General features: G+C 39.4%; 1 protein-coding gene and 1 pseudogene across 4 annotated transcripts in view; one reads left to right on the top strand and one right to left on the bottom strand.

Moving 5' to 3' along the window:
• Positions 1–24,427, top strand: part of NEBL (nebulette) — a 376,811-nt gene that overhangs the window by 141,388 nt on the left and 210,996 nt on the right. For all 4 annotated transcript variants that reach the window (XM_054695126.1, XM_054695124.1, XM_054695125.1 and 1 more), the window contains exon 3: positions 23,013–23,097. In XM_054695126.1, coding sequence (XP_054551101.1) covers positions 23,013–23,097 — 85 coding nt within the window. The remainder of the gene's footprint in view (positions 1–23,012; positions 23,098–24,427) is intronic.
• LOC119244181 (proteasome maturation protein-like) lies at positions 16,580–16,963 on the bottom strand (annotated as a pseudogene).

The raw sequence follows: 24,427 nt of genomic DNA, 5'->3' as shown, positions 1-24,427 counted from the left end.
GTCCCGCATGGTGCGCAGACCTCTCCTGCCGCCCGCTGCTCCCCTCAGCAGTGTGCTTCGGTCCTTCTGCCTGCTCTGCTCCCCGCTCTGGCTCTGGTGAATTCTCTCACCCTCCTGCGCTTCTGAATGTACCCAGTGCATGTATAAAACAAAAAACAAACAAACAAACAAATAAATAAATAAATAAAACATGCCTCTATTAAAAAAAAAAAAAGATAACTTGGGGTCAACAGATGCTTGGCAAGCACAGAGGATTGTGCTTTACTAGTTGGAGAAATGAATTTAAGAATATTATACACTATTTGGTAAAACTATGAAATATTCACCCTCTGAATTTTTTTTTTAATCAAGAGGACACATTCTTCTTTCCCCTTTGAAGGAGTCAGAAAGGATTTCGACCTTCTTTTGGTACTACAAAGTTATTTCCCTAGTTTCTCCCAATACGTTTTGCCTTTTACTACTCTGGACTTTTGTTACCTCTGCCCATGGTAATGTCATATGTTCACTTTTCCACCCTTGCACATTCATTCAACATCACACAGGTGAGTGTCTCTGCCAGCACAGGTGACAGAGCAGGAAGGGCACAGGATTTTATGGGGCTGACAGCCCAGTGAACAGTAAAACAGAATTTGTAACATAGCCTTTGGGGTAAGAGTCATGATAGATTGTGGGGCACAGTTGCTCTGCCTGCCCAAATGAGGGGGCTTAGCCCTGTCTGCTGGGCTGGTTTCTGTGGTGAGTATGGTTAATGGGGGGAAATAATAATGGAGCTCTTAATACATGGTCTTTTGAATACTTCACAATAACTTATATTACAGTATTTCACAATTTTATATTTATTATTTTTATGCAATCTACTCTATCTTCACAATCACCCTATCTATAGGCAGGCCAGGAGGGAAAGATCCAGGCTTAGGAACTTTGACCTGCTCCGGTTTACCCACTAGGTAAGTGTAGGAGTCACGCTTAAAACCCAGGTACCTCAGTCCCACTCTGAATGTTTAGTCCCCACAGTTAAAGAAATCATTGGATCTGAAATGTAAACAATTTCTAGAATAACTGACAGTTCAGCAGTCATTTAAAGGATATTTGAATTATCTTCAAGATTCTTCAAAGTTGTAAATCTTTTAATGCAGCTCTGATATGATAGCTTTGTGAGATTTTAAGAAAGTTTCACTTGGTGGTGATGACTGAGATAATTTTGTGTTCAAAGTTGCATTGGATAAGCCTGACATAAAATCATGTTGATCCTTTTAGAAATTATTTTTAAAATGCATTATGAAATTTTTATGCACACTGAGGTTGTTTCCAGAGAAGTTTTGGCTTATAGTTTTTCAAATATGAAATTTTATAGTAGTTAACTTCTCTTCCTTCTTTTTTCATCTTCTTTCCCCTATATCGCTAAGCCTCATCTTTACAACTGATGGAACTGGGTAGTGTGTGTTGGAAATTATTTTTGACTACTTTAACATTTGCAGTGAAACTTTAATAGAATTATTTGATGCCAGGTTTAGCTTAAAGTACCTTCCAAAAAATCTGAAAAGGAAGAGGGGATCATATGTGTGTTCTGTTGGGACAGAGAGAATGTGTTATTGTCAGGATCACAGGCAGAATGTCAAGAGACGGGCCTAACCTGTTTGAACTAACCCTGGCTCTTAACCAGGAAGGGAAGAGCTAGTGGACTAGGGCCCACAAACTCCAGAATGGATGCTATTCATTTTGATAGTAGCTGTTCTTGATAATATTTCTGAGAAAACAAACAAAAAAAAAAACGGATTGCAGTTGACCATAAAAATGACTTGAAGTTTGCCCTGATTTCAGTTAATTGATGTAAATCCAGGAAAAAATAGATTTAAAGCTTGAACTTTCCCCTTTGCTGGTGGCATTAGCTGATGTTCAAGACTAGATGATTTACTGAAGGCATTTGGAAAAGCAAAATGAGTTTAGTTTTAAATATTGCTTTCATGTCATATTAGGTTATGAATAAATTAACAAACCATAGAAGCGTTTCTTCCTGAGTCTTACTGGGAACTCAGGTTTGGAAAATTCATAGGCTATTTGGGGCCATGCAGATGCAACAGATCTTAAATTTGAACTTATTTCTGGGTACTTAGAGTTAAGATAAGGCTCCAAATTGGACTATTTGTTGTTTCTTGAACATGCCTGGTGTCACTCTGCTACCTTCTTGCCAAGTGTTTTCTCTACCTGAAATGGCCAGTCTCCCATTACTCTTTAGTCCAAGGCATTACACAGTCTTACAGCAGAAGCCAAATAGCAGCCTTCTTCAAGAAATCATACTCTCCACCAGGTGTCATTTCTCTTTCCTCTGAGACCTCATATAACCTTTGTTAAATGTGCTTCTTTTTGTGAAATTCCTTATGTGTGCAAGTCCCCAGCATGGTCCTGGCACATACATAATCAGGCAATGGCAGCTTTCTGTCTTTCATTTTGCCTTATTCTGTGGCAATTTATGACTATTTTGCTTTTAGCAATTAATAGAGTAGATTTGATCTTTTCTACTTACATGTGCAACTTACATTATTTCACTCAGCATTTGCTTTTGGCATGCGTCCTTGCTTCTGTAGGTTGCTATATATCACTGCTGCGGTTTTCACTGTTGTGTAGTATTACAGTGTAGAATATATCTAGTTTTTTGATGTGATGATGTGGGTGTAAATATGTAAGGATTCCAAGTCTACAGGATGAGTCCAGGAGTTGCATTGCCTGGTCTGTGCTCATGCTCAGCAGTCTGCGTGCTGCCATTTTGTTTTCCAAAGTGCACTCTGGTGTATTCCAATGGCAGCATGTACTTACTCCTGCTACTCCAAAACCTTTCCCTGTTACACTTATTCATCATGTTAAGTTTATTGAGATAAAGTAGATTTACAAATTATAATTGCTCAGGGGTTATAGGTTTTAACCTTCTACAAATGTAGTTTCACCCACAGTACCCTAATAATCCCCCTTGCTTTTAAGGTACCTGGAGGATAGTCGGCATAGCTCTCTTTACATTTTTATTTTTTTTAATACTAAAACTTTCATACATTTGGGAATATGGATTAAAGAATTGAGTAAAATTCTCTTTCCGTACTGAGGCATATTTTGTTGGTCTTCCGAACAAAAGGGAGCATTGTGTAGGACGAAGTCCAGACTGGTATCAGGGATCTGGGTGTGAGATCTGGCTCCTAGCGTCCTGGTGACAAAATGTTCTCTCCTGTGAAGAGCAGGTAATCATCCCTACGTCATGATGTGAAGCCTGACATAGTGTCTAGCCTGTGTCAGGGCTCAGTAAACACTGGTTGCTCCATGCCTCCCATCTAACTGAGCTCCAGTAGTAACAGGACTTTTTGACTATGGTTCATTGGTCTACATTGTGACGAATCACCCAGAGACACTTAAGCCTCAGGACAAACAAAGCATTTTTCTGTGTAGCCGCAGGGCAGCCTATAGCAAAGCTCCTCTGGCTGATATAATGTGTGCGTCACCCCGGTGTATCCACTTGCAGTCGTTCGGACAGTTCCTTTTCATTCTCACGCGGGAGCCCCCTGAACTCTCTCACAGGAATTGTGTCTACTTTTGATGCTAATTTGGTTCGATCATTTGGACTATAGGCTTGTCACAGAGCAGGGTGGCGGAAGCAGTGATGCAAATTACAGTTTATTTAACACAAACCTCTCAACGTGTGTCCGACCTGATCAAAGCACTTTACAAGTAATAATTCATATTATCCTCATAACAGTTCTGCGAGGCATATACTATTATTGTTGCCACATTAGAAATAAAGAAACGGAGACACAGAAAAGTCAAATAATGTGCCCATGTGACAGCGCTGGTGGGTGATAAAGTCCGGATGTGGTTAGATGTGTAATGGTTACTTTAAACTAGCAGAGCAGGTGGGTGACTTTTTCATTTATGTCACATGGTGGCTTTGTGTCCTAACCTTTGTGGGTCAATACAGCATGACGCCAAAGTTAAAAGAGCTGTCACTTTGACCTCAGCGATCCCTCCACCCCCAAGACTGCTTCCTTTTGGTGCTTGAATTAACAGATTAAAATTCTTATTTGCTGGCTGAACATTTCCCTCCTCATGATGTCTCAGAGATTTCTTGCCATTTCTTAAAATTGTAAATATTTTTCCTGAAATTATGGATTTTAAAGGATTTGCTCAGGCTCCTTTCTAATTTCCTAGTCTAAGTTCAAGATTATAACTTGTTATGGTACTTCTGATAAAATTTGTGAAGCGTGTGGTTGTACAGCTTTTTCATAGCAGAAACTTAATAAAAGCTCTCAGTACCAATGATTCTTCCAGCTAGAATGAACTATGACGATTTTGAAATTAACCAGATACATTTTCTGCTTTAGTCTAGAAGTTCATCTCCTCCTCCAAAGAAACTAAATGTCATTAATATCACCCTACAAGTAAGAACTCTCCAGAAACAACTTTGTATAAGGTTAACACTAAGATATCTAAATTTGTCATTCTGTTTATATAGCACTTATCTTGCAGTGCCTGGGCAATTAAATCTTAAGTTTGATGACACTGAAATATTTGGGCATTTTTGGATATCATAATTGTACCGTGTGACTTGGTGTAAATGCCAAAATCATACATTTCTTTTAATCCTGAGTTGTAATAAAATACAATTAATTTGAATGACATTAATAGGGATCTCAGGCAGAGCCTGACACTTTTATAGTTGCTCAAAATTCTGAGAACATTTTGGAAAAAATACATTTATGCTGTGGTTCTTCCCTTCATCTGTGTCCAAGAGAATTTAAATGTAAAATGTGAATTAAAAAGAACTTAAAATGTCTTTGAATCGCTCATATTTCAAAGAACACAGAGAAAGCTTGTTCTTGAGCCAGGAGAAAAAACAATGCCCTGGCCACTGACTGCCGTCAGAGACCAAGAGCAGCTGTGCTGGGGCACATTGGGGCCAAGGGGTGGAGCTTGACACCTGAGGCCAGTGGGTGACGTGGAGCATTTGGGACAACCCGAGCAGTCACCTGCACGCCAAGGCCATCCTGGGAAATTGAAATCTCCATTGAAAAATATCTGACCTGGCTCTCCCTTAACCTGTACTTTCTGTTTTTATTAATAGTATACCAATAAAAATAAGCAGGGGAAAAACAGCATACGAAAAGAAAATTTCAATGGATTCAGAATCATCTTTGTATTGTTTTAGTTCATTTGTCATGACACTATATTATCACAATTTGGTTAGCTTATTTGAAAAAATATTTTAGTTCAAATTTCCATTTTTCCTTGATTTTTCTCATTTTACTCTGATATCCTGACTGTTTAGGATATCAGCCTTGCAGCCGTGCATATGGGTTTAGCTTATGCCTCAAGGTTAACTGTAGAAGTGAAATGCTAGAGGTTCGATTAGCATTCCTCCCTGGGAATTAATATAATGATCCTCCATTTGGTGAGGCATATATATATATTTGAACAATGAAAACAGCTCCACTATCTTTCTCCTGGATTATTAATGCTCATTGTAAATGTTTTAAATAATATTAAAAAGAGAAGGGAAAACTACTTGAAATTCTTACTATCCAAAACCATCATTGTTAATATTTTTGTGTATTTCCTTTCAGACTTTTGTGAATGTGTGTGAGTGCTCATGGAAAAATGGGAAATGCCAAGATGGATAACCTTGGTTTGAAAAACGTGGGCAAGCAGTTTATAATCAGAAAGTTAGATTATACCCCATTTTCTCTCTCTCTTTTCTCATTAGAAATCTCCAAACTACAAATCTTGTATTGTATGTAGTCAGGATAGTTGGGGGGTGAAGAATGTTGTCAGCAATTTCTTCATGTTGATGTCAGGTCCTTAAGTAGGGGTTATCAGGAGGACTTGGCCAAAGTGGATATGTTCCAAGCCATTCCTCTGCATTTAATGCCAGTGTTGCCATATTTGCTACTATGACAACAGTTCCATGGCTGGAGGAGGTGGCATTTCACAACCATGGGCATGAGAGGACCCATTCTGTAAATCTCAGAGACCTGGAATGAAACTGCTATTCCTGATTGTTGGCGATTTTCTTGGATTATCCCTGCTCTTTCAAGATGATGCCATTTGATCTTATTTCTGGTATTTTTAAGGACTTTGACCTAAGTACAAAGAACTATATGCAGATGACCTATTGGTGCCAACCAGTTGGTGACTGAGTTTCCCCATGTAGGGATGGGGTGAGTTCTTTTTTCCCCTGCATACTTTGAACTGTGTAAGCTTTAAGGATTGTGAGTGGTATCTGGATGTCATGTTGTTGCCAGATTCTCTTGAGTCTTGCTTTATTTTCAGCTGCCATTATTCTAAATACAGAAAAGTTTGGAAGTAGTTGGAGAATTGAGGTGGGAAGCCTGGTTTTCTCTTGGTGAAAGTAGACTTGACCTATCTCATTGTATTTGTGAGCTTTTGATATTCACTGGCCCTTTACTCTCAGTGTTGGCTATGGGAATCACACTCGTTGACAGTGGTACCTCAGCACACATGTCTGGAACCACTTCTTTCAGCTGATGGTAGCTCATTTCAGTGTGATGTTTCCTTCCCAAGAAAAAAACCAAAACCCACCACTATCCTGACTGCACTGTTGGTGCCATTTGTGCCCTCACTTGTTATGTGAAGTTTTCAGTGTATTAAATACTTGAAAGTAGATATTATCTCTGAATACAAATCCTTAAAAGTTACAGTGTCATTCTTTAAATCAATCTTTAAATGATTCTCCTTTTGAAAACTTTTTTCAATAAATAAATACTTCCAATACTTAGTGTCTTTTAGACACTTAATACCATAGTGTCTTTTAAAGTATTTTTTTTTTTCAAATATACCATGACTATGGCTACTTACTATCTCTGACTTTAGTCATACCACTCCCAGAACTGTAGGTTTTCCTATCTTATTTATTCAAATTTGTTCAAGCTTATTTTTTCAGGTTTCTTGGGTGTGAATTTTGCCCACCCATAGTTAGTTTTTAAACCCTTCAGGTCCCCAATCTTATTATTTTAACAAATTTGACACATGCCTTGCTCTGCTTGTGTAGGCAGAATGATGAGGTTGCAATTGGATTGCAGATGAGAATCATGTGGTACCTTCCTTTCCCCAGACATCAACATTGTGCTTTATCCTTTTTTCTTTCCAGAGCTGACTCATTTTTAACAGTGTGTAATGTTTTCCAAGGAGGATTGATGCTTATAGTATTCCATGAATGGTAAGCTGGAGTCTCCTCAAGTCCAGAAACAAGGGCAGTAGGCAAAAGAATGGAACCTGCAATGCCCAGGGACCTGTGCAGTAACTGGATTTGGAGGGCTGCAGGAATAGGGTGGCCATCTACCCTAGTTTGCCAGAATTGTCCTGATTTTGGCACTGAAATTTCTGCTTCTTAGGAAATCCATCAGTCCCTGGCAAAGTGAGGTGATTGGGACCCACTTTGGTGGGTGAGAGGTCTCAGCCCTTGAAGCCAGGTGGCTTTAATACTTTGGGCAGAATATTTCACATTTTTTTTTTTTTTTATAGAGGCATGCTTTATTTATTTGTTTGCTGGTTTGTTTGTTTGTTTTTTTGTTTATACATGCACTGGGTACAGTCAGAAGCGCGGGAGGGTGAGAGAATTCACCAGAGCCAGAGCGGGGAGCAGAGCAGGCAGAAGGACCGAAGTACACTGCTGAGGGGAGCAGCGGGCGGCAGGAGAGGTCTGCGCGCCATGTGGGACCCTCCTCTGGTGGCCGGGGAGCAGCCAGGGATCGAACCGGTGCCGCAGAGGCCGCGGGCAGCTTCGCAACCCAGCGCTCAACCGCTGCGCCACCGGGGAGGCCCATATTTCACATTTTTGAGTTCTGTTCTCTTGCATGTTGATTATGAAGATTCATGATAATGTGTTTGAAATGCAGTTGTTGTAATGATGATGTTATGAAAGATTAGTGAACTGAGAAAAGGTTAAAAAAAAGATGCAAATAGAAGTCAGATAGTCCCAATGTGAAAGTAGGAAAAGTCAAGTTGGGAAGTCAGCATTTATTAGTATTTGTCTACAGATGTCCAGGGAGAAGAGAGATTCCATCTGGTGAACCCAAATATTGATGAAAAAGAACAGTGTGCTCTGTTTTGAGCAATTTATTAGGTTGAATTCTCTAGAACTTGGAGCTAGAAAAGCTCTAGATCTTAGTCCTCCTTTCCATTTATTTGTCCTCTCGGGGTCATCTGATTCTTTTGCTCGTCAATAACCTTTGGTTTTCTCTTTGGTTCCTTGGGAATGATGAAGCATTTTGGAGAGACAGTTTTTCTAGCAAGTTGAGGTTTTATACCATTGTGAACTAATGCTTCAAAAAATATGAGGAGACCAATATTTCTCTAACACATAGTTCACTTTACGTCAAAGTGGCCTCCTCTTTCTTTAGAAAATAGAGATGTGGAAACACAGCTTGGGCCTACAAAGAACCAGATGGTGTCACTGCAGAAGGGGCATAAACATGGGATCAGTCAGCAAAGAGCAGAGCAGGAGGAAGTGAGGAAGTAACAGGCTTATTTTGTTAGGTGGACTGGGAAGGGTTTTGGAGATTGGGACATTTGACTGAAGTCTGAAGAGAATAATAACCATTCAACAGGTAGATGGGAGGAAGAGGGACAGTGAAAGAAAAGCTCTGAAGAACGCATGGATGACATTCTAGGCCTTGGAGGGGTGTGGCATCTCATACTATGTCACTGAATTTATTTATTTGTAATATAGCTTCTGAGCTTGCTTAGAATAGTAAATTTACTAGGCTCCCACTCAAAGTCCAATGAACTGGTAAAATATCTTTTCTGAAAATACAAAGCAGAGGGCTCTAGACCCTTGGTGGGGTGAGCTGGCTAGATAGCAGCTACCACCATATTGAAAAGCTCAGCCCCAGTATAGACAGCAACTGTGATATTTATGTGTCAATTTGGCTAAGCCATGGTACCCAGTTTTCAGTCAAACACAGTCTAGATGTTGCTATGAAGTTATTTTTTTCGATGAGATTATCATTTAAATCTGTGGCCTTTGAGTCAAGCAGATGTCCCTCTGTAATGTGTGTGGGCCTCATCCTATCAGTTGTAAAAGAAAAATGACTGAGATTTTGCAGAGAAGAAGGGATTCTGCCTCCAGACTGCCTCTGGACTCTAGCTGCAGTGTTCAGCTCTCCCCTGGGTCTCTAGCCTGCTGGACTGGTCTGCAGATTGGGACTTGCCAGTACCTACTATCACATTAGCTAATTGCTTAAAACAACAACAACAGCCTGTTTATATGCATGTATCTGTATGCATATACACGTGCATGTACACAAACATGCATGTATATACGTATCTCTGTGTTTATATATATGTACACACAAACACACACCCTGTTGGTTCTGTTTCTCTGGAGGACCTTGATAAACAGCAACTATTTACATTTTTACCACTCTTGTGTGTTTAACTCATGTGATACTGAATCTATTGTTTGCCTTCTGCTATCCAGTCTTTTGTCTGTTTGTTTGTTTTTGTTTTTCTGGAAGAAAGGTGTCATGTTTAAGAGTGGAGTGGTCCTTGAAGGAAGAAGTGCACCCTGGGAGATTTTCTGAGAGCCGTCATCCAGAGCTGTCAGGGCATGTCTGTATTTACATGTTTTCCAGCCGTGTTTTCCCAGCATGTTGTGGATCTGTGACTGTCCTTGGAGGAATTTGGTATTCAGAAGTCAATAAACAAATTACTTTGATCTATAATGTGGGGCTGTCACAGTGACTGATGGAATACCAACTCTTTCAGAACAGCGTGTGAGGGGAAAACAAGAAGATTGAAAGTGCCCATGAAATGACAAGGGATGCAGTAGAATTCAGTGCAAGGATGTTCCTCTTGGTGAAGCTGCCACGGTGGAAATTTTTGTCTTGGAAAGCTGCTCACTGGGCATTGAAATGTGTTGCTATTCTGACATACAGAGCCTTTTGTTGAGTAGATTCTGAATTTATCAGTTGTATAAATATTCTATGGTGCTTGGGTACCCCACAAAGAAGGGAAACTTATAAATATATGGCAACATCATTGTGGGGTGAAAGTGGCCCTCTTGGCTAAGTGACTAATACTTGAAATTTTTATACCCTTTCATGATATATGTCTGTGGATGGCCTTTGACAGATCATTCAGGCCTCCATAAAGGTATTTCAGTCCCTCTTTATAATACAAGGAAAGGGATTCTCTCGAGATGATGTGACAAGGTCAAGGTCATAGAGAATTAGGACTTATCTCTTCTGATTCATACAATAGTTGCACACCCAAATTGTAAGTTACAAAGCAATATCATTTCAATAAAAAGAGAAAAAAAATAGTTGTGTTGGTTAATTTAGCTACCAGATTTCCACAGAACTCCAGTACATTGTTTGGTCCTTAATGTGTATTTACCTAAGAGTGACTTTATCTCTACCTTAATTTATTTGTCAGACAAAGTAGAGTATATTTGAAAAAATAGTTCTTTTTATAGCTTTATTTGGGATGGTATTAAATATGAAGAGATCTGTTATTAATTGAGCTTAGGAGAAATGTGAGTTTTATTATTGACAAATCCTTCTGAAATAACTAATATATTGCAGAACTCTGTAGATATTTTTAGCACCTCCTGTCCCTTTTCCCTCATTAATTGCCTGAACGGATTGTGACCTTGGAATAGAGCTCCTAAGAAAGATTATGATTTGTTCAAGTCTCAGCAGATACTTTGACAGTCACACTTTATTCATGATCAGTGTCTATAACTTGTAGCAATCTTCCATTTTTGTTTCTAGGTAAATCAACAAGACATTAAAAAAAAAAGCATTGAGTAAAAGTGACTAAATACATGATGTGCTTTTCCACAGTTGAAATTTGTGGCTTTTTTCATTGTTGGGATGTCATCAATGATCACCTTATAATATATCTAGAAAGTCTCTTTGGCAGACGCATTCATAAAGTTTTTGTTCTGTAAATCATGCTTCCTGGAAAACATAAAACTACAAAAGATGAATGGAAACTCCATGTGTACTTTTTTCCCATCCAAAATGGACACTTCCTCCTTTAATTATTAAAAGAAAATAGCAAATGGTAAAAATAAATTAAAATTGTATTTATAATCCACCATCAAATAATCCATTTTTTTAAAAGCAGGAAGCAAATAAGAAGTCACCAGCCTTCATTTCTTGACCAAACAGGATTTATTTTTTCAAAAATTGGACATTCAGTATTTTTTTGGTGTTTTGTTTGTGAGCATTGAGGTCAAGGACATTTCTGTGTGGGCTCTCAGTTTGTAAGTTAGCTGCAGACCTGGGACCATGACACTGGGGAGAAAAGGGAAACATTTCATTAAATGTATATATGAAATTTTCCAACAAATTATGATTTGTTTAATACTTGTGTGGTCAGATTTAATCTCTGAGCATCAACTTTTGCATTCTATTAATTTACTATAGTATTTGCTATAATTTAGAAACCATAAAAAGGTTACTGATTTTAAACAAGTGGTGCAAAGAAAAGTAATAATTTTAAGATACAGTTTAATTTTAAGAACTTGTGGAAGACTATGAAATTTCAGATATATTGGAAGAGAAAAGCTTAATTTCCATCTTAGTAAAATAGTCTACAGCTGACTCTTGAATAACACAGTTTTGAACTGACTGGTTCAATTATGCATGGATTTGCTTCTGCCTCTTCCATCTGGGTCACTCCCAAGACAGGAAGATCAACCTCTGCTCCTCCTCCACCTCAGGCAACTCAGTGTGAAGATGATGGTGACCAAGACAAGACTGAAGATCTTTATGATGATCCACTTCCACTTAATGAATAGTAAATACAAAAACTGTTATGTTCTTGGTGAGGCTTAAGTTGAGCAGTAGCTAAATATTGGGGGAGACAAAAGTTATACACACATTTTCAACTGCAGGGATGTTTGTTCCCTTAACCTCTCGTTGTTCAAGGGTGAACTGCATAATTAACCTTCTTCTGAAAATGTACTTTGAGACTGCTATACCTTTTTGTTTTATGAATTCTCTATATCATTCTTTCAATTGCTCATCTATTCATTCAATATTTTTTTTTCAAGTTCTTCTCCGCCTGCCTCCTCCCCCTCCCCAAGCATATAGGCAATTAGGGACAATGCGAAATATTCACAAATGCTGATATAATGGTTTGTCCCGACTTGCAGAAGTGCCACTTTGAGTATGTGCCTGGGGGGTAGAGAAGGGATTCGAACAGGGCCTGAAAGGTTGAACAGGTGTTGTCTCTTCAGCAATCAGGCAAAGCACATTCAAGAAAAAGAAAAAAATATGTATTGGGCTAAAAATCCCAGCACTGAGGCGAGAATGCAGACATCATGTGAATTTATTTTCTTTTCTTTTAAAGTTTGCTTTTCATTCTGCATACTTAGACTGAAGTGCTGCATAATGAACATTTCTCAGGGTATGTTCTGCGGAACACCAGCTGTGTAAAATGTTCCTGGCCAAAGAAGGCCAAATCTGAGAAGTCCTGCAGTAAAGATACTGTTTCTTTCTGCTTATCCATCATTGTCCACATATATCTGATGACTGAGCACCACTCCCTGCTGCTCCCACTTTTTGAACAATGGTTTTTTTTTTTTTTTTTAACATTTTGTGGAATCTGTGTTCCATTGTTGAGGGCACATTGTTCGACAACCATATTATCCTGTCTTGACTTTCTGTTTAAAGACATGTCCTGCCTTGTTTCAGAACTAGTTCTGTAGAAAGACACTCAGGGCATGGTCCACATGTGCATATAGACTAGTAGTCAGGGTATGTATCAGTCACTTTACGATTCTGTCTTCCCAACCTGAGCCTTGGCCACTCTTTTCATTTTATGATATTTGATTGGGGATAATAGAAAACATACATAATAATATATATGATTACATAGTATGATGCATCTATGTTGAATAAATATAACAATATTATTTTTAGATACCTGATAATTACACGTGGGAAGAATGAAGGTTTGAGAGGCTTCACTCTTCTGGTTTGGAAGGTATTCTACTGGGGACTAACAATTACAACACATCAGCCCTCTCAGTAGGAAAGAGGATGATATTAAAATATTTCCATCCACAGTTCTTTTTGAGCATTAAGAAAATTTACTTTATAAATAAATTTATAATTCCTTTAATCATGTATGTGTCTATAGGAAAAGAAATGAGTCACATCCTTGCTATTTTATCAAAAAAATTAAATTTTGGAGAATGACATTTAGCATTTGTCCCTCTTAAATGGGAAAGTTAAGTATTCAAGAAAAGGAGCTAATTATCTTGTTCATTGTGCATAGAAAGCACCCTTGAAGATCTTAGATTTTTATGATTGCAGGCTTTCAAAATTCTGACAAGGCTGCTTCTAAATTAGTCAATGTTGAGTGCTGTCTTTTTGTAGATTGACAACTGGTTGGTGTTGCTCCATTTTATTGAGAAAAGAAAAGCATCAAAAATGGCTCTACCATCTGTTGGTTATGAAGCTTGGGTCGAAGGGTGGTAGTATGTAGCAAAGAAGGGCTTGCTGAACTGTAATCGCAGACCCTTTTAAAATACAAAGTCTGCTACATCCAGGAAAGAAAAACTACTCTCCAATTTAAATCTTTAGTAGATATTGTGTAAGTAGGTAATAGGTAGATATCGGGGCAACAAATTCCTTTCTTGTTTGTTTATAGAGCAGTCTTCCCAGCCCGCCTTTTTATTTCTTGAGGAAATGTTATTCTTGAACCAGAAGGGCAAGTCTTCCTTTCAGAAATTAATTAAATGGTTCAATAGAGTGAAGTATTTTTACTTTTCATGTGGTTTAATTTTCTAAGCAAAAGAAAAACCTCCCTGTGAAAGCCATTTGTTTTTGTTAATCAAAATTAATGTATAATGCTTATCAGGTGCAAGAGAAAACCGTGGTGTTATGAGATATGCTCTGCAGGGAGAATTCAACCACTCTTGGGGAATAAAAGTTCTGGCTTGCCACTTTATATGGTGAAAATGCTTCCATCATGGTTAATTTCAAGCCACTAACCTGACATCCTAGAGCAGAGATTTGGGAAGAGATAGGTGATAGCATCCATTATATAGTGTTTTTCTTTACTGATACACTTGGTGTAAATAATGCTGAGCACATAGATGTAGTAAAATAATTAGGAAGTGATGAGATTTGAGTATTTATTACTTCTGTTTATGTTATAATTTTATGTAGTTCTAAGTATATAGATGTGGTTTCTTAAAAATGAATGTATTTAGCAACTTGCCCACAAATACCTGAAAAGTTTACTGACTTTTCTGATGCTCACACCACTGGTAGGAAGACCTGTGTTAGATTTCTGGATCCAACACTTACTAGCTGTGTGGTATAAGTCCCTACCTCATAAGGTTGTTGGAGGGATTAAATGAGACACTGAATACAAGTCTTTGAGTAGCACATCATACTCTAGTAAGTGCTCAATAAATGGAAGTTATTATTCATGTTGGTTTTTTGTAGTCTGGGGCAAGCATTGTGGCTCTAAGTGTAAGTGTCCTTCTAGTTATTTTAAATTAAATAAATTTAAGAATGTGCTGAAGTTGGTATGAGGGGCCATTAACTAAGTTAATACAATCTTTTTAATTTAATTTTTTGTTTTAAGTCAAAACAATTTCTCTTTGAAGTCAAACCTTCCTTTTTTTCCCATGGCATTTTCCTTATAGTCTGACTCTTCCCTCAGTTTTGGTAAAGGTGGCATTGTCTTTATTCTGTCTTTCTGGTCTTGATGCTAGAGTATCTTTGTGAGCTTTTGCTGCAGGGAGCATCTATAGCTCTTGAACAAAAATGGCACATTATTCAGATTTCAGACAACATGACTGAATGTGAAGGTTGCATGGGGTTTTGGGATTTGGGGTAAGAAGGTAATTCAGTATTTGCAAATTAAATCATCAGTAAGGAGATTAAATGGAGAAGGGAAGGAACCTGAGGACCTGGCAGTTTGGAATGTAGTTTTTTGAATATCCTGATCACCCTGGGGACATTTCCAGAATCCCCTTATATCCTTATATCCAGTAGCTTTGGCTGTTCTGTTTTTCTATCAATCTAACTCTATCCATTGAATATCAAATAAGGTGGGTTCAGTGTTTCCTCTCTATCTGTGGATGCATTTGTATGTGCCTGCTGTGTGTGTGTGTGTAAAATATTTCTGTTAGCATTAGAGGGAAATAGTTGGTTTGCCATTTGAGTCAACTCTGTTAAAGCTATGTGAGTCAAACATTTTGGAGGGAACATCTACAATTTTGAAGGTAATATTTATGTTTCTTTTAAAATATGCCATTTATGGGCCTCCCTGGTGGCAAAGGGGGTTGAGCACAGTGCTGTGAAGCTGTTCGCAGCCTCTGCGGTGCAGGTTCGATTGCTGGCCAGGGACCAACCCATGTGGCGCGCAGACCTCTCCTGCCTCGCCCTCTGCTGCCCTCAGCAGTGTATTTCAGTCAGTCTGCCTGTTCTGTTCCTCACTCTGTCTCTGGCGAATCCTCTCACCCCCCACAGCTCTGGCCTGTACCCCAATTCTTGTGTGTATGAATCAGTAAATCTTTGGGAAAAAAACATACCATTTAGTTCAGGCCTTTTACAAAGTCCTTCTTTTCTTCCTATGCCATTAACCTATGATGAAAAAGGTTTCAAGCTGCACATCTTTCTCCTGGTTCAAGGCATTGAACACAGCAGAAGTAAGATGACCTATTGGGTTTTAATTTAATTATATAATCAATAGCCGGAAAAAACCCCCCACACATTTAAAGTGGTTAGACTCTGCCTAAGGTACTGAAGAAAGGAATGTCATTCGTTTAGTGAATTGCTTTGAAGAGTGGAGGGGGAGAGGCAGGAACATAGTAGTTGGCAATGTTGTACATGATTCATTTTCTTTACCACCACACTGGTGTGAAAGTTGCCAGTTTTGGCATAATTTCCTTTGTTTTCCCTCAGTCTGCCTATTCTGAAAAATCACAGGAAATAAATTTAATGTATACCATTTGGAATTGAACAAATTGAAGTGTGTTGAAGAGTTTCTCTCTTGGTAAGAATACTTCTAAAGTTGTATAGTGGAAGCCAATGTTAAAATAGATTTTGGGTTGTTGAAACTGCTTTGATAGCCTGAAAAGTTAGGAAACATCTGATCTGCAAGTTGTCAAACAAGCGAAGAGGTTTAACCCATGGGTAAGGATGTTTAGCAGCAGTTGCCTGGAGGACTGTGTTGAGGAGTACTTTGGGCCTTTTCTGGGCCCAGAAAGATTGACGTGATTAGTGATATTTTTTTCATATTGATAGTTTATTGAAAGGTAAATTTATGGAAAATAAGTTGACTTGGAACCGTGGATAGTTTTGTAATATTCATTAACAACGATTTTTTAAAGACATAGACATTAATTGTTTTGATATAAATTTGGAGTTTAAAAACCTCCCTTCAGTGCTTTCAATTGTAATATGGGCTTAGGTAAATTTCTAATGATCAGAGACACTATTTAGCAAAAACTCCCATCTTAGTACCTTTCATGTTGTCTGCATCGGATTAGAGAAAGAAGATGACTGTAAACAAGAAGCAGCCCTGCCAGTTTCATGAAGAGGACAGTGCATTACAGTAAGCTGAGTTTATATTCCACCTTCAAGTGCGGTTCTCTCATTAGTTCACTTTGTGCCGGCTCATTAAAAATATCTTCAAGTCCAGTAGTCTCCTCATCACCCTTCAAAATATCCAGTGAGAGTTTTGAGCTCAGAAGTGGAAGATGCGGTCCTGCCGTGCTGCTTGCAATTCTGCTTGTAATTTCAGTGGAATAGATAGACCCTGGATATTTCTCAGTGTGGAACCATTCACTTCATTTTGGTTGAGCTGGATTTTTTTTCTGATAATTCAAAATTATTTTTCACACAAGAAAAACCTTTGAGGAGAAAATTACATCTTTCAAAAGTCCACTTACCGAAAGTTCAGTAACTGGAATACTGTCCTTAACCTGGGGCATATCCTCAGGTATCACCTTCAAGCTCACCTGAGAACAACTTCTTAGCTTCTTTACCTTCCCCGGGTCTGGTTGCTCACTTTCGTCCTGATCAGGGATTTCTGCACTGAGCTCAGCAGGTAGCCCATGGGCTCCTCATAGACCATTCACCCTGTGGGCAGTTCTGGTTATAACTATTATTCATTATTAGTTTTCCACAATTTATTAACCTCACTTTCTGGCCAGGCACTGATCTGTGAGACTGTAACATTATTTTGCAGATAATGTGTAGCTGAATATAATATTCCATTTTTAGTTTTGTGTAGTTCCTTTCTCAAACATAGGATTATTTTACACTTTGCCCCTCTTTTAGACTTTAAGTAATCACTTTTATCGACATGGAGCATCTACTATAGATTTGTTATTTTTAACAGAGGAATTAATGAGATCTCTCTTGTGTTTCTAATTTTTTTTCACAAACTTTGTTTCTTACTATTTTTCAGACTCCAGAACTGTCTTAGGTATGGGAGTGCCAAGGCTGCGTGTGCTCCTCTTGGCTCTGCTCCACTGCCCTTCGGTGTCGTGGGCGCTGGTCCCACAGCTGCTCACACACACACTCCCTGCTCCTCCTTTCCCATGGTCCGGTTGGCAGCAGCCTAGGGGAGTGATATTCCTCTTTTCGTTCTATTTTTCTTAAACAACATCTAGGTGTATGTGTTGTGCACGTGCGTGTGCCTGTGTGTGAATTGTTCACCCTTACACTGTAATTCAGAATCTGGGTGACATGTTTCCATGGCTGATAAGCATTTCCTCATGTGGTAGGTAAGGTCTACCTTGTAATCCCTTGGAGAATGCCCTCTTTTGTAAATACACGATAGGAGTTACAATGGAGTCCCGCTGAGGAAGTAAATCAAAAGGTGGCAGGTTGTTTGACCCTTATAGCCAGAAGAGAATTTGGTAAATTGTCAGACAGGTTATTGACTGCCCTTTAGAGAGAGAACAGGGGCTTTGCATTCCTTACCTTCTTTCAGTGTATGCTTGTATTTCATGTGTGAGAGACTGACATTATCATAATCCATTTTTCGCTTTTATGTCATCTACCAGGGGCTCTTATAAGCCTCCTTTCTGAAGAGCATTCCCCATTTACTTGCTCTAATTCACTGTCCTTTTTTTTAATTATAAAATTGATGTTTTGCAAGCAGTGGCATTATATGTGAGTTGTTTGTGGAGGTGCTACAGGGAAGATTAGTGGCAGAATTAAGAATGGAGATAGCTGTGGAGGGAAATTCATGAATAGACATCACAGCACTGACATAACAAGATAGTGAAAGAAACATGTTAGGCCCGAAGATCTTGGAAAAAAGTTAGGCATAGAGTATGTGTCTTTGGCTGAGATGAATAGTGTTAATGGTGCATGGACAAATTTTTCTTCAGGGGTTCTGTTAGGTAGAAAATGCTCAGATTGACCCCAACATGTAAAAGAGACTCTCTTACATGCCTCTACACATTAGTGGTGATTTCCAGGGAGTGCTCAAACTGGAATATCAGTGGAAATAATGTAGAACTTTTGATTTGCTCATGTAATTATCTGACTCGTGGAAAATTTGATTAGAGAATTTTTTTTTTAACTTTTTTTTTTTTTAAAGATTTATTTATTTATTTATACAAGCACTGGGTACAGTCAGAAGCGCAGGAGGGTGAGAGAATTGACCAGAGCCAGAGCGGGGAGCAGAGCAGGCAGAAGGACCGAAGTACACTGCTGAGGGGAGCAGCGGGCGGCAGGAGAGGTCTGTGCGCCATGTGGGACCCTCCTCTGGTGGCTGGGGAGCAGCGAGGGGCTGGGGATGGAACCTGCGCTGCAGAGGCTGTGGGCAGCCCCGCAACCCAGCGCTCAACCGCTGCGCCACCGGGGAGGCCCCTGATTAGAGAATTTCTTAACTTATATACTTTTCCATATAGAAAAGATAACCAAAGTAGGACTATTTTTGCAAATTAATAATAATTAAGAAATTATCTAGAACAGGGAAAAATAGTGCCAAGTTTTCTAGTTCTCTCACATGATGTGCTGTTTTCCTTTATGGTCTTTAACAACATCTTTCCAACACAATGAATGTAAGTTTTAAGACATTCTTGAAATATAAATGAAGATTAGGACTCTGAGTACAAACATTCTTTGTCCTTGAAAAGCCAAGTAGAGAAACTCTACTGCTTTTTTTAAGTTTTCAGGCTGCTTGAGACTTAGGCTCCAGTTGGGAAAGAAAATGGTAGCAGAAATTCCCTTATTTGTTATTAGGCAGCAAGAGCATTTACAAAGGAAAGTGCACGACTGTTTCCCATTCTTGCTACAGCAGCTTGGAGCTGGCTTCAGTTCAGATTTTCTAGGCACTGGAGGAGATATTCCTTAAACAAATCTGTTAACATTTTAGTTTTGCGGCGGGAACACAGTGCAACCTACATGTAACTGCACCAGTTTATATTTTTGCCTGAAGTGGCTCTGTCTCAGCCGTTCCCAGGCAGGTGTGAATAGGTGAGTAGGTGGGGTTTGGTCCCGTCTTCCTAGCTGAGCCTGGCTTATGTGTCCTCTTGCTGCTTTTGCTCATGTTGCTCTCTTTGCCATGAGACACCTCTCTGTGCAGAATATGAGGCTCCTTGGGCCCCTCTCGCTCAGTGCTTTTCCTTCCTGAAGGTTTTGTAGTGTTAGCACTTGTCACATTGAGCACATGATGGTTGATTCCAGTCTGGGTTACAGCCTTTTACTCTTTCATTTCTTTTCACTTTTTCATTACCTTTTCTCACTATGTCTGGGCTCAAATACAGGCATCCGTAGGGAAACTCTATCAGATGGGGAAGGAGCCTGTGTGTAAAGTGTCACAACAGCGAGCACTTTATTATTCTGCTCTCTTTACAAGTGGCTCTCATTGGCATCCTGCTTGTGGTTGCCCTTGCAGGCAGACTGGTGGTGTTGGTATGACCTAGTAAGTCTGGCTGACTCCCTTTTAGATTGGTGAGCCCCATGGTGTGCTGGTTGTCAATAGGTTTAACACCACTCCTGTGTGGAGACACTACCAGTGTTATTGTTACAGATTCCATATTTCAGAGATGTACTCATTTTGTGTCTGCTTGATTGACCTAGAAGTAAAATAGGAGATGGGTAGATGTATGTTGAAATCTCTCACCATGTTGGTGGATATGCCAGTTTTATTTCCCCTTGTCCTATTTTATGTACACCTCTCTCTCTATTTATATATATATATATACACACACACATACACACACACGCATATGTATTTATGCAAGTTTAATGCCTAAGAACATTTATATATAGATTTAACTGTATATAGATTTAACTGTACGTATCATCCATTAGTTTTAGAATGCTTTGCTTCTTTGGACATATGACCCTATGAGGGACCATGATTCCTCAGCTTATTTCTGTGTCTGTTTTATTTTCTTATTTCTCTTTGTGGGCGGGGTGGAAGGTGATTAGGCGTTGAGACTATGACTCCAGAGCAGATTATTCTTGGATTAGTTGAAACAGATATAACTACCTGGACCTGATGTTGAGAAATTCAGGATTTTCAGATTTGTCAAGTTTGGCAAAATTAATTAGATTTTTCCAGATATTGTAATGATTCTTTTTAATATAATGTGTGTGCCACCATCTCTGTAATTACATTTACTTCTTCTGAGTCTTATAGTTCCAACTCAGGAGACTATTTCACACTATTTTCACAGTCAGGCAGTTTCTCCCCCAGTCTTTGCTCTTTTGTTGTGCTAACTCTGAACTGAAGTTGTATGTCTAGCTTCACCTGTTTAGGGGGAGCATAGTTCAGAAGTAACACCCCAAAGTATGTGCCTGACACAAAGTGAGGGAGAGACCTTGTCTCTTGCTTCAAACAGTAACTCTCAGTTTCACTGGTGGTTTAAGCAAACAACTATCTAGTTTCCTAGTCTGGGTTAGAAGAAGAAAACCAGGAGTGAAGAAGATGGTACAAGGTCAAATGCTACACAAGAGAAATGACCTCTCTACAGTACAGCAGTTATAAATGCTCAATGATCTCAGGTGAATTAGGCCATCCTAACCTTTGTTAGATTTGAGAGCACTGCTGCTTTGTGTCATTATCTGATAAAATCTACTAAGATGACCCTATGGTATCATGAAAAAGTTTTAAATTTAAATTAGTCTTGTATAACCTCTAAGAAGGCAGGAAAATTACGTTTGAAACAGTGAGCTATAGAGGAGTTTTGAGAATGCACAGAAGATACACAAAATGAACATCATGAAGGAAATGGGCTAGGGAGAAGGAATTGGAGAGGGGGACCTCTGGGGGACAACTTTGAGCCCCTCAGCTTACAGCAAGTGCCAGCTGGATGTGAGAAGGTGGCAGCATCAATCCTGCCTTATGTCCTCACCCACGTAGGAGTAGATGCCTTCACTTCCCTACCAGGGTGGTCGGTGTGCTTGCATGTGAGTGTATGTGATCATACCTGGTAAAGCCTCATCATGTGCTGTGGTCACATGGCTGGTTGTTGTCCCCTCACCTTTTTCTGCTCCCCTTCCTTTTTAACTTTTCACAAATATTTCTGAATATTGTCCAAGTCATGCTGTGAACCAGACACTGGTAGGTGCTGAATGTGCCCTGACAAGGGAAAAAACAGTCTCCTCTTGTTGCCATAGAACTTTCCTTGTACTGTGAGACAAAACATGTCAGCAGGCACATAGAAGTGACTATAAGAATTTTAATGGAAAGTAAAATGCATTCCAGGACATTTTTGAGAGACCAGGAAGGCTTCCCAGAGAAAGTGACAACCAAGCTGAGACTTAACAGATAAAGAGGAGTTAGCCAGAGAAGGATTCCTGATGGCCATGACAGGGAGTGTGAGAGAGAAGGCTGCAGATTCTGGGGGTTATGGGGGCCAGGAGGAGAAACCACTGAGAGGCTTTCCTCAGAGGACGGGCTGATCAGATTGGCATTTTCGAACTTTTACTTTAGTAATTGCAATTAGAGGGCAAAACTTGCAAGAGCTGTAGTTACCTAAATGGTTAATGGGGCCTATAATGAAAAAAAAAATGCAGTGGAGATGGAGGAATGTCAATAGAAGTGAGGTATATTTGGGGGATAGAGTTTATAGATTTGCTGATTGATTGATTGATTGGATGTCGGAGGAGTCAAGGTTGCGCCCAGGTTTTTGGTTTGGCCAACTGGGCACTAATAAATGACAGAGTGGATATGGGAGGAGAAACTTGTCATGGGGGTGGGGTTAGGATGATGGACAGCTGAGTTTCAGAAAGGTCCATTTGTAATAGGTGTGGGATATACACAAGTGGGAGGGCCACTGGATCTGAAATTCAGGAGAGAAATATGGCTATCATGGAGATTTAGTAGTTATCACATGCATATAAATGGTACCCCAAACTGTGAGAATGAAAGAGATCACTCAGTGATAGTATAGACTGAGAAGAGAAGAAACCCACGTAGAACCCTGAAGAGGGATGAGAAAAGAGAGAGGAACACACAGATGTGTGTGGTGACATGGAAACCAAGATAGAAGTCATTCCCAGAGAAGGGAGACCAAGGAAGATGAAGATCAAAAGATGTATCCACGGGAAGTCATTATAACTTTGACCAGAGAAACTTCTAGAAACAGGAACCAGAAGCCAGATTGCATAGAATTAAGGAGAGAGTAGGAGAAGAGATAAGCAATACATTTAGGCCTCTTAATGGAAGTTTGCCCGCAGGAGAAATTAGAGTTTAGTTCTGTATGCTAAATATTATGGGTGGAGGGGAGTATATAAAAGTCATGGGAGCCATGAACATGCTTGGATGTTGATGGAAAGTAGCTCATGGAGAAACTGAGGCTGAAGTTTTGGGAGACGTGGGATAACCAAGTTAGCAGGGTCATGAGAATGGAGAAGGGATTGGGATCCGCTAATGGCAGAGTGATGACCTGAGGCAATCCAGGAGCCATCTCTTTCCATTATGTTGGAAGGGAAGGATAAAACAGTTGAGGTGAAAGCATTATTTTGTAACATAATCTTTTAATTATGTTCTTTTAAAATGCTTCTCCGCAGACACTACCCAAAGCAGTCCTTCACTACTGTGGCAGACACACCTGAAAATCTTCGCCTGAAGCAGCAAAGTGAATTGCAGAGTCAGGTAATTTCTAGACAGTCTAATTTTGTCACATTTGTATTAAATATTACACCCAAGGCCGTTTTTCTATGCTTTTGTTATTGTACTGTGGCTGTCAGGTCACTGACCATCCTGGATGCTGGAAACAGGCCTGGGTGGGCATGCTGGGCAAAGTAAGAACATCTTTTTTATTACTGGTCTTGGATTGTCCTGATGTTCTCGGTTCTGTTATTCACATGGGACTAGGGCAAGTAAATGAGTTCTGGTCAGAGTAAGTGTTTCCCCACAATATTGATTTATTTGGTCCTAAATATTTAAAAACATTTTATAAATAGCTTTTCCACACCGCATATGTAGGGGAAAAAAGAGGTGTTAACTTGACCCAGTTGCGGTGCGTGTGGGGCTAACACCCTGTCTGTGTATCTCACACCAGCCCCTAGCTTTGTTTTCATCCTGTCACTTTATTCATATTTCTTTCATATGTCACACTGACAGCATGAACAAAGATTAGAACACCACAGTTGGCTCCTAGTCAACCATTTTGGATGGGAACTTGCCTTCAATATGGCGAAACACACTGGTTAAGACTGCTGATTTGAATGGCAGTGTTTTCTGCAGGGACACCCAGTCTCTTTTTAAGAAATATGAGACACTCTCTTTCAGAAATTATCTTGCCTGCCACCCTGCAGGAAGATGCTGAACAACTACTTTGCAGTCCTTTGGTCAAGAGAATAGTAAAACAGTATCAAATAGGGGTGCAGGGAAGATGGGTAATGGACCCCCTTCTGCTGTTCATGATTGTGACCTTGTACCAACCATTCTGATTCTTTGTGCATATGTAATATGAAACAGTCTTGTCTCCCTCTCTTGAGTATGGTGGGGAATATCAACTAAATACTTAGGTGTGAAAGCATTTTGAAAAGTTAAAAAAATATCATATGACTGTGAGATCATTGTTGTTGTTATTATCCCTGAAAATCCTTGATATGAAAAAAAGTGCAAAAGAGGGGTGTAGTTACTACTCTTTGGAAAATGTCCTTCCGTAGCTATTCTTTTTTTTTTTTTTTTTTAAAGATTTATTTATTTATACAAGAACTGGGGCACAGGCCAGATGTGCGGGAGGGTGAGAGGATTCACCAGAGACAGAGCGGGGAACAGAATAAGCAGACTGACAAAATACACTGCGTAGCTAGTTATTCTTAATGAGAGTAGTCGGCTCTCAGTTGCACCAGTTCTGATTATTCTTGTGCAGGTTCATCTGATCAGGGGAGATTGTGCTGCCCTCCACTCTCTTTCTGGACTGGGGACCAATTCTCAGTGCATTTAATTAGAGGACATAGAACTCAAAGTAGAG

Source organism: Talpa occidentalis, unplaced genomic scaffold, assembly GCF_014898055.3.
Source record: "Talpa occidentalis isolate TD23 unplaced genomic scaffold, MPIMG_talOcc4v2.1 talOcc4.14, whole genome shotgun sequence".
Lineage (NCBI taxonomy): Eukaryota > Metazoa > Chordata > Mammalia > Eulipotyphla > Talpidae > Talpa > Talpa occidentalis.
This window is presented reverse-complemented; position numbering and strand designations above follow the sequence as displayed.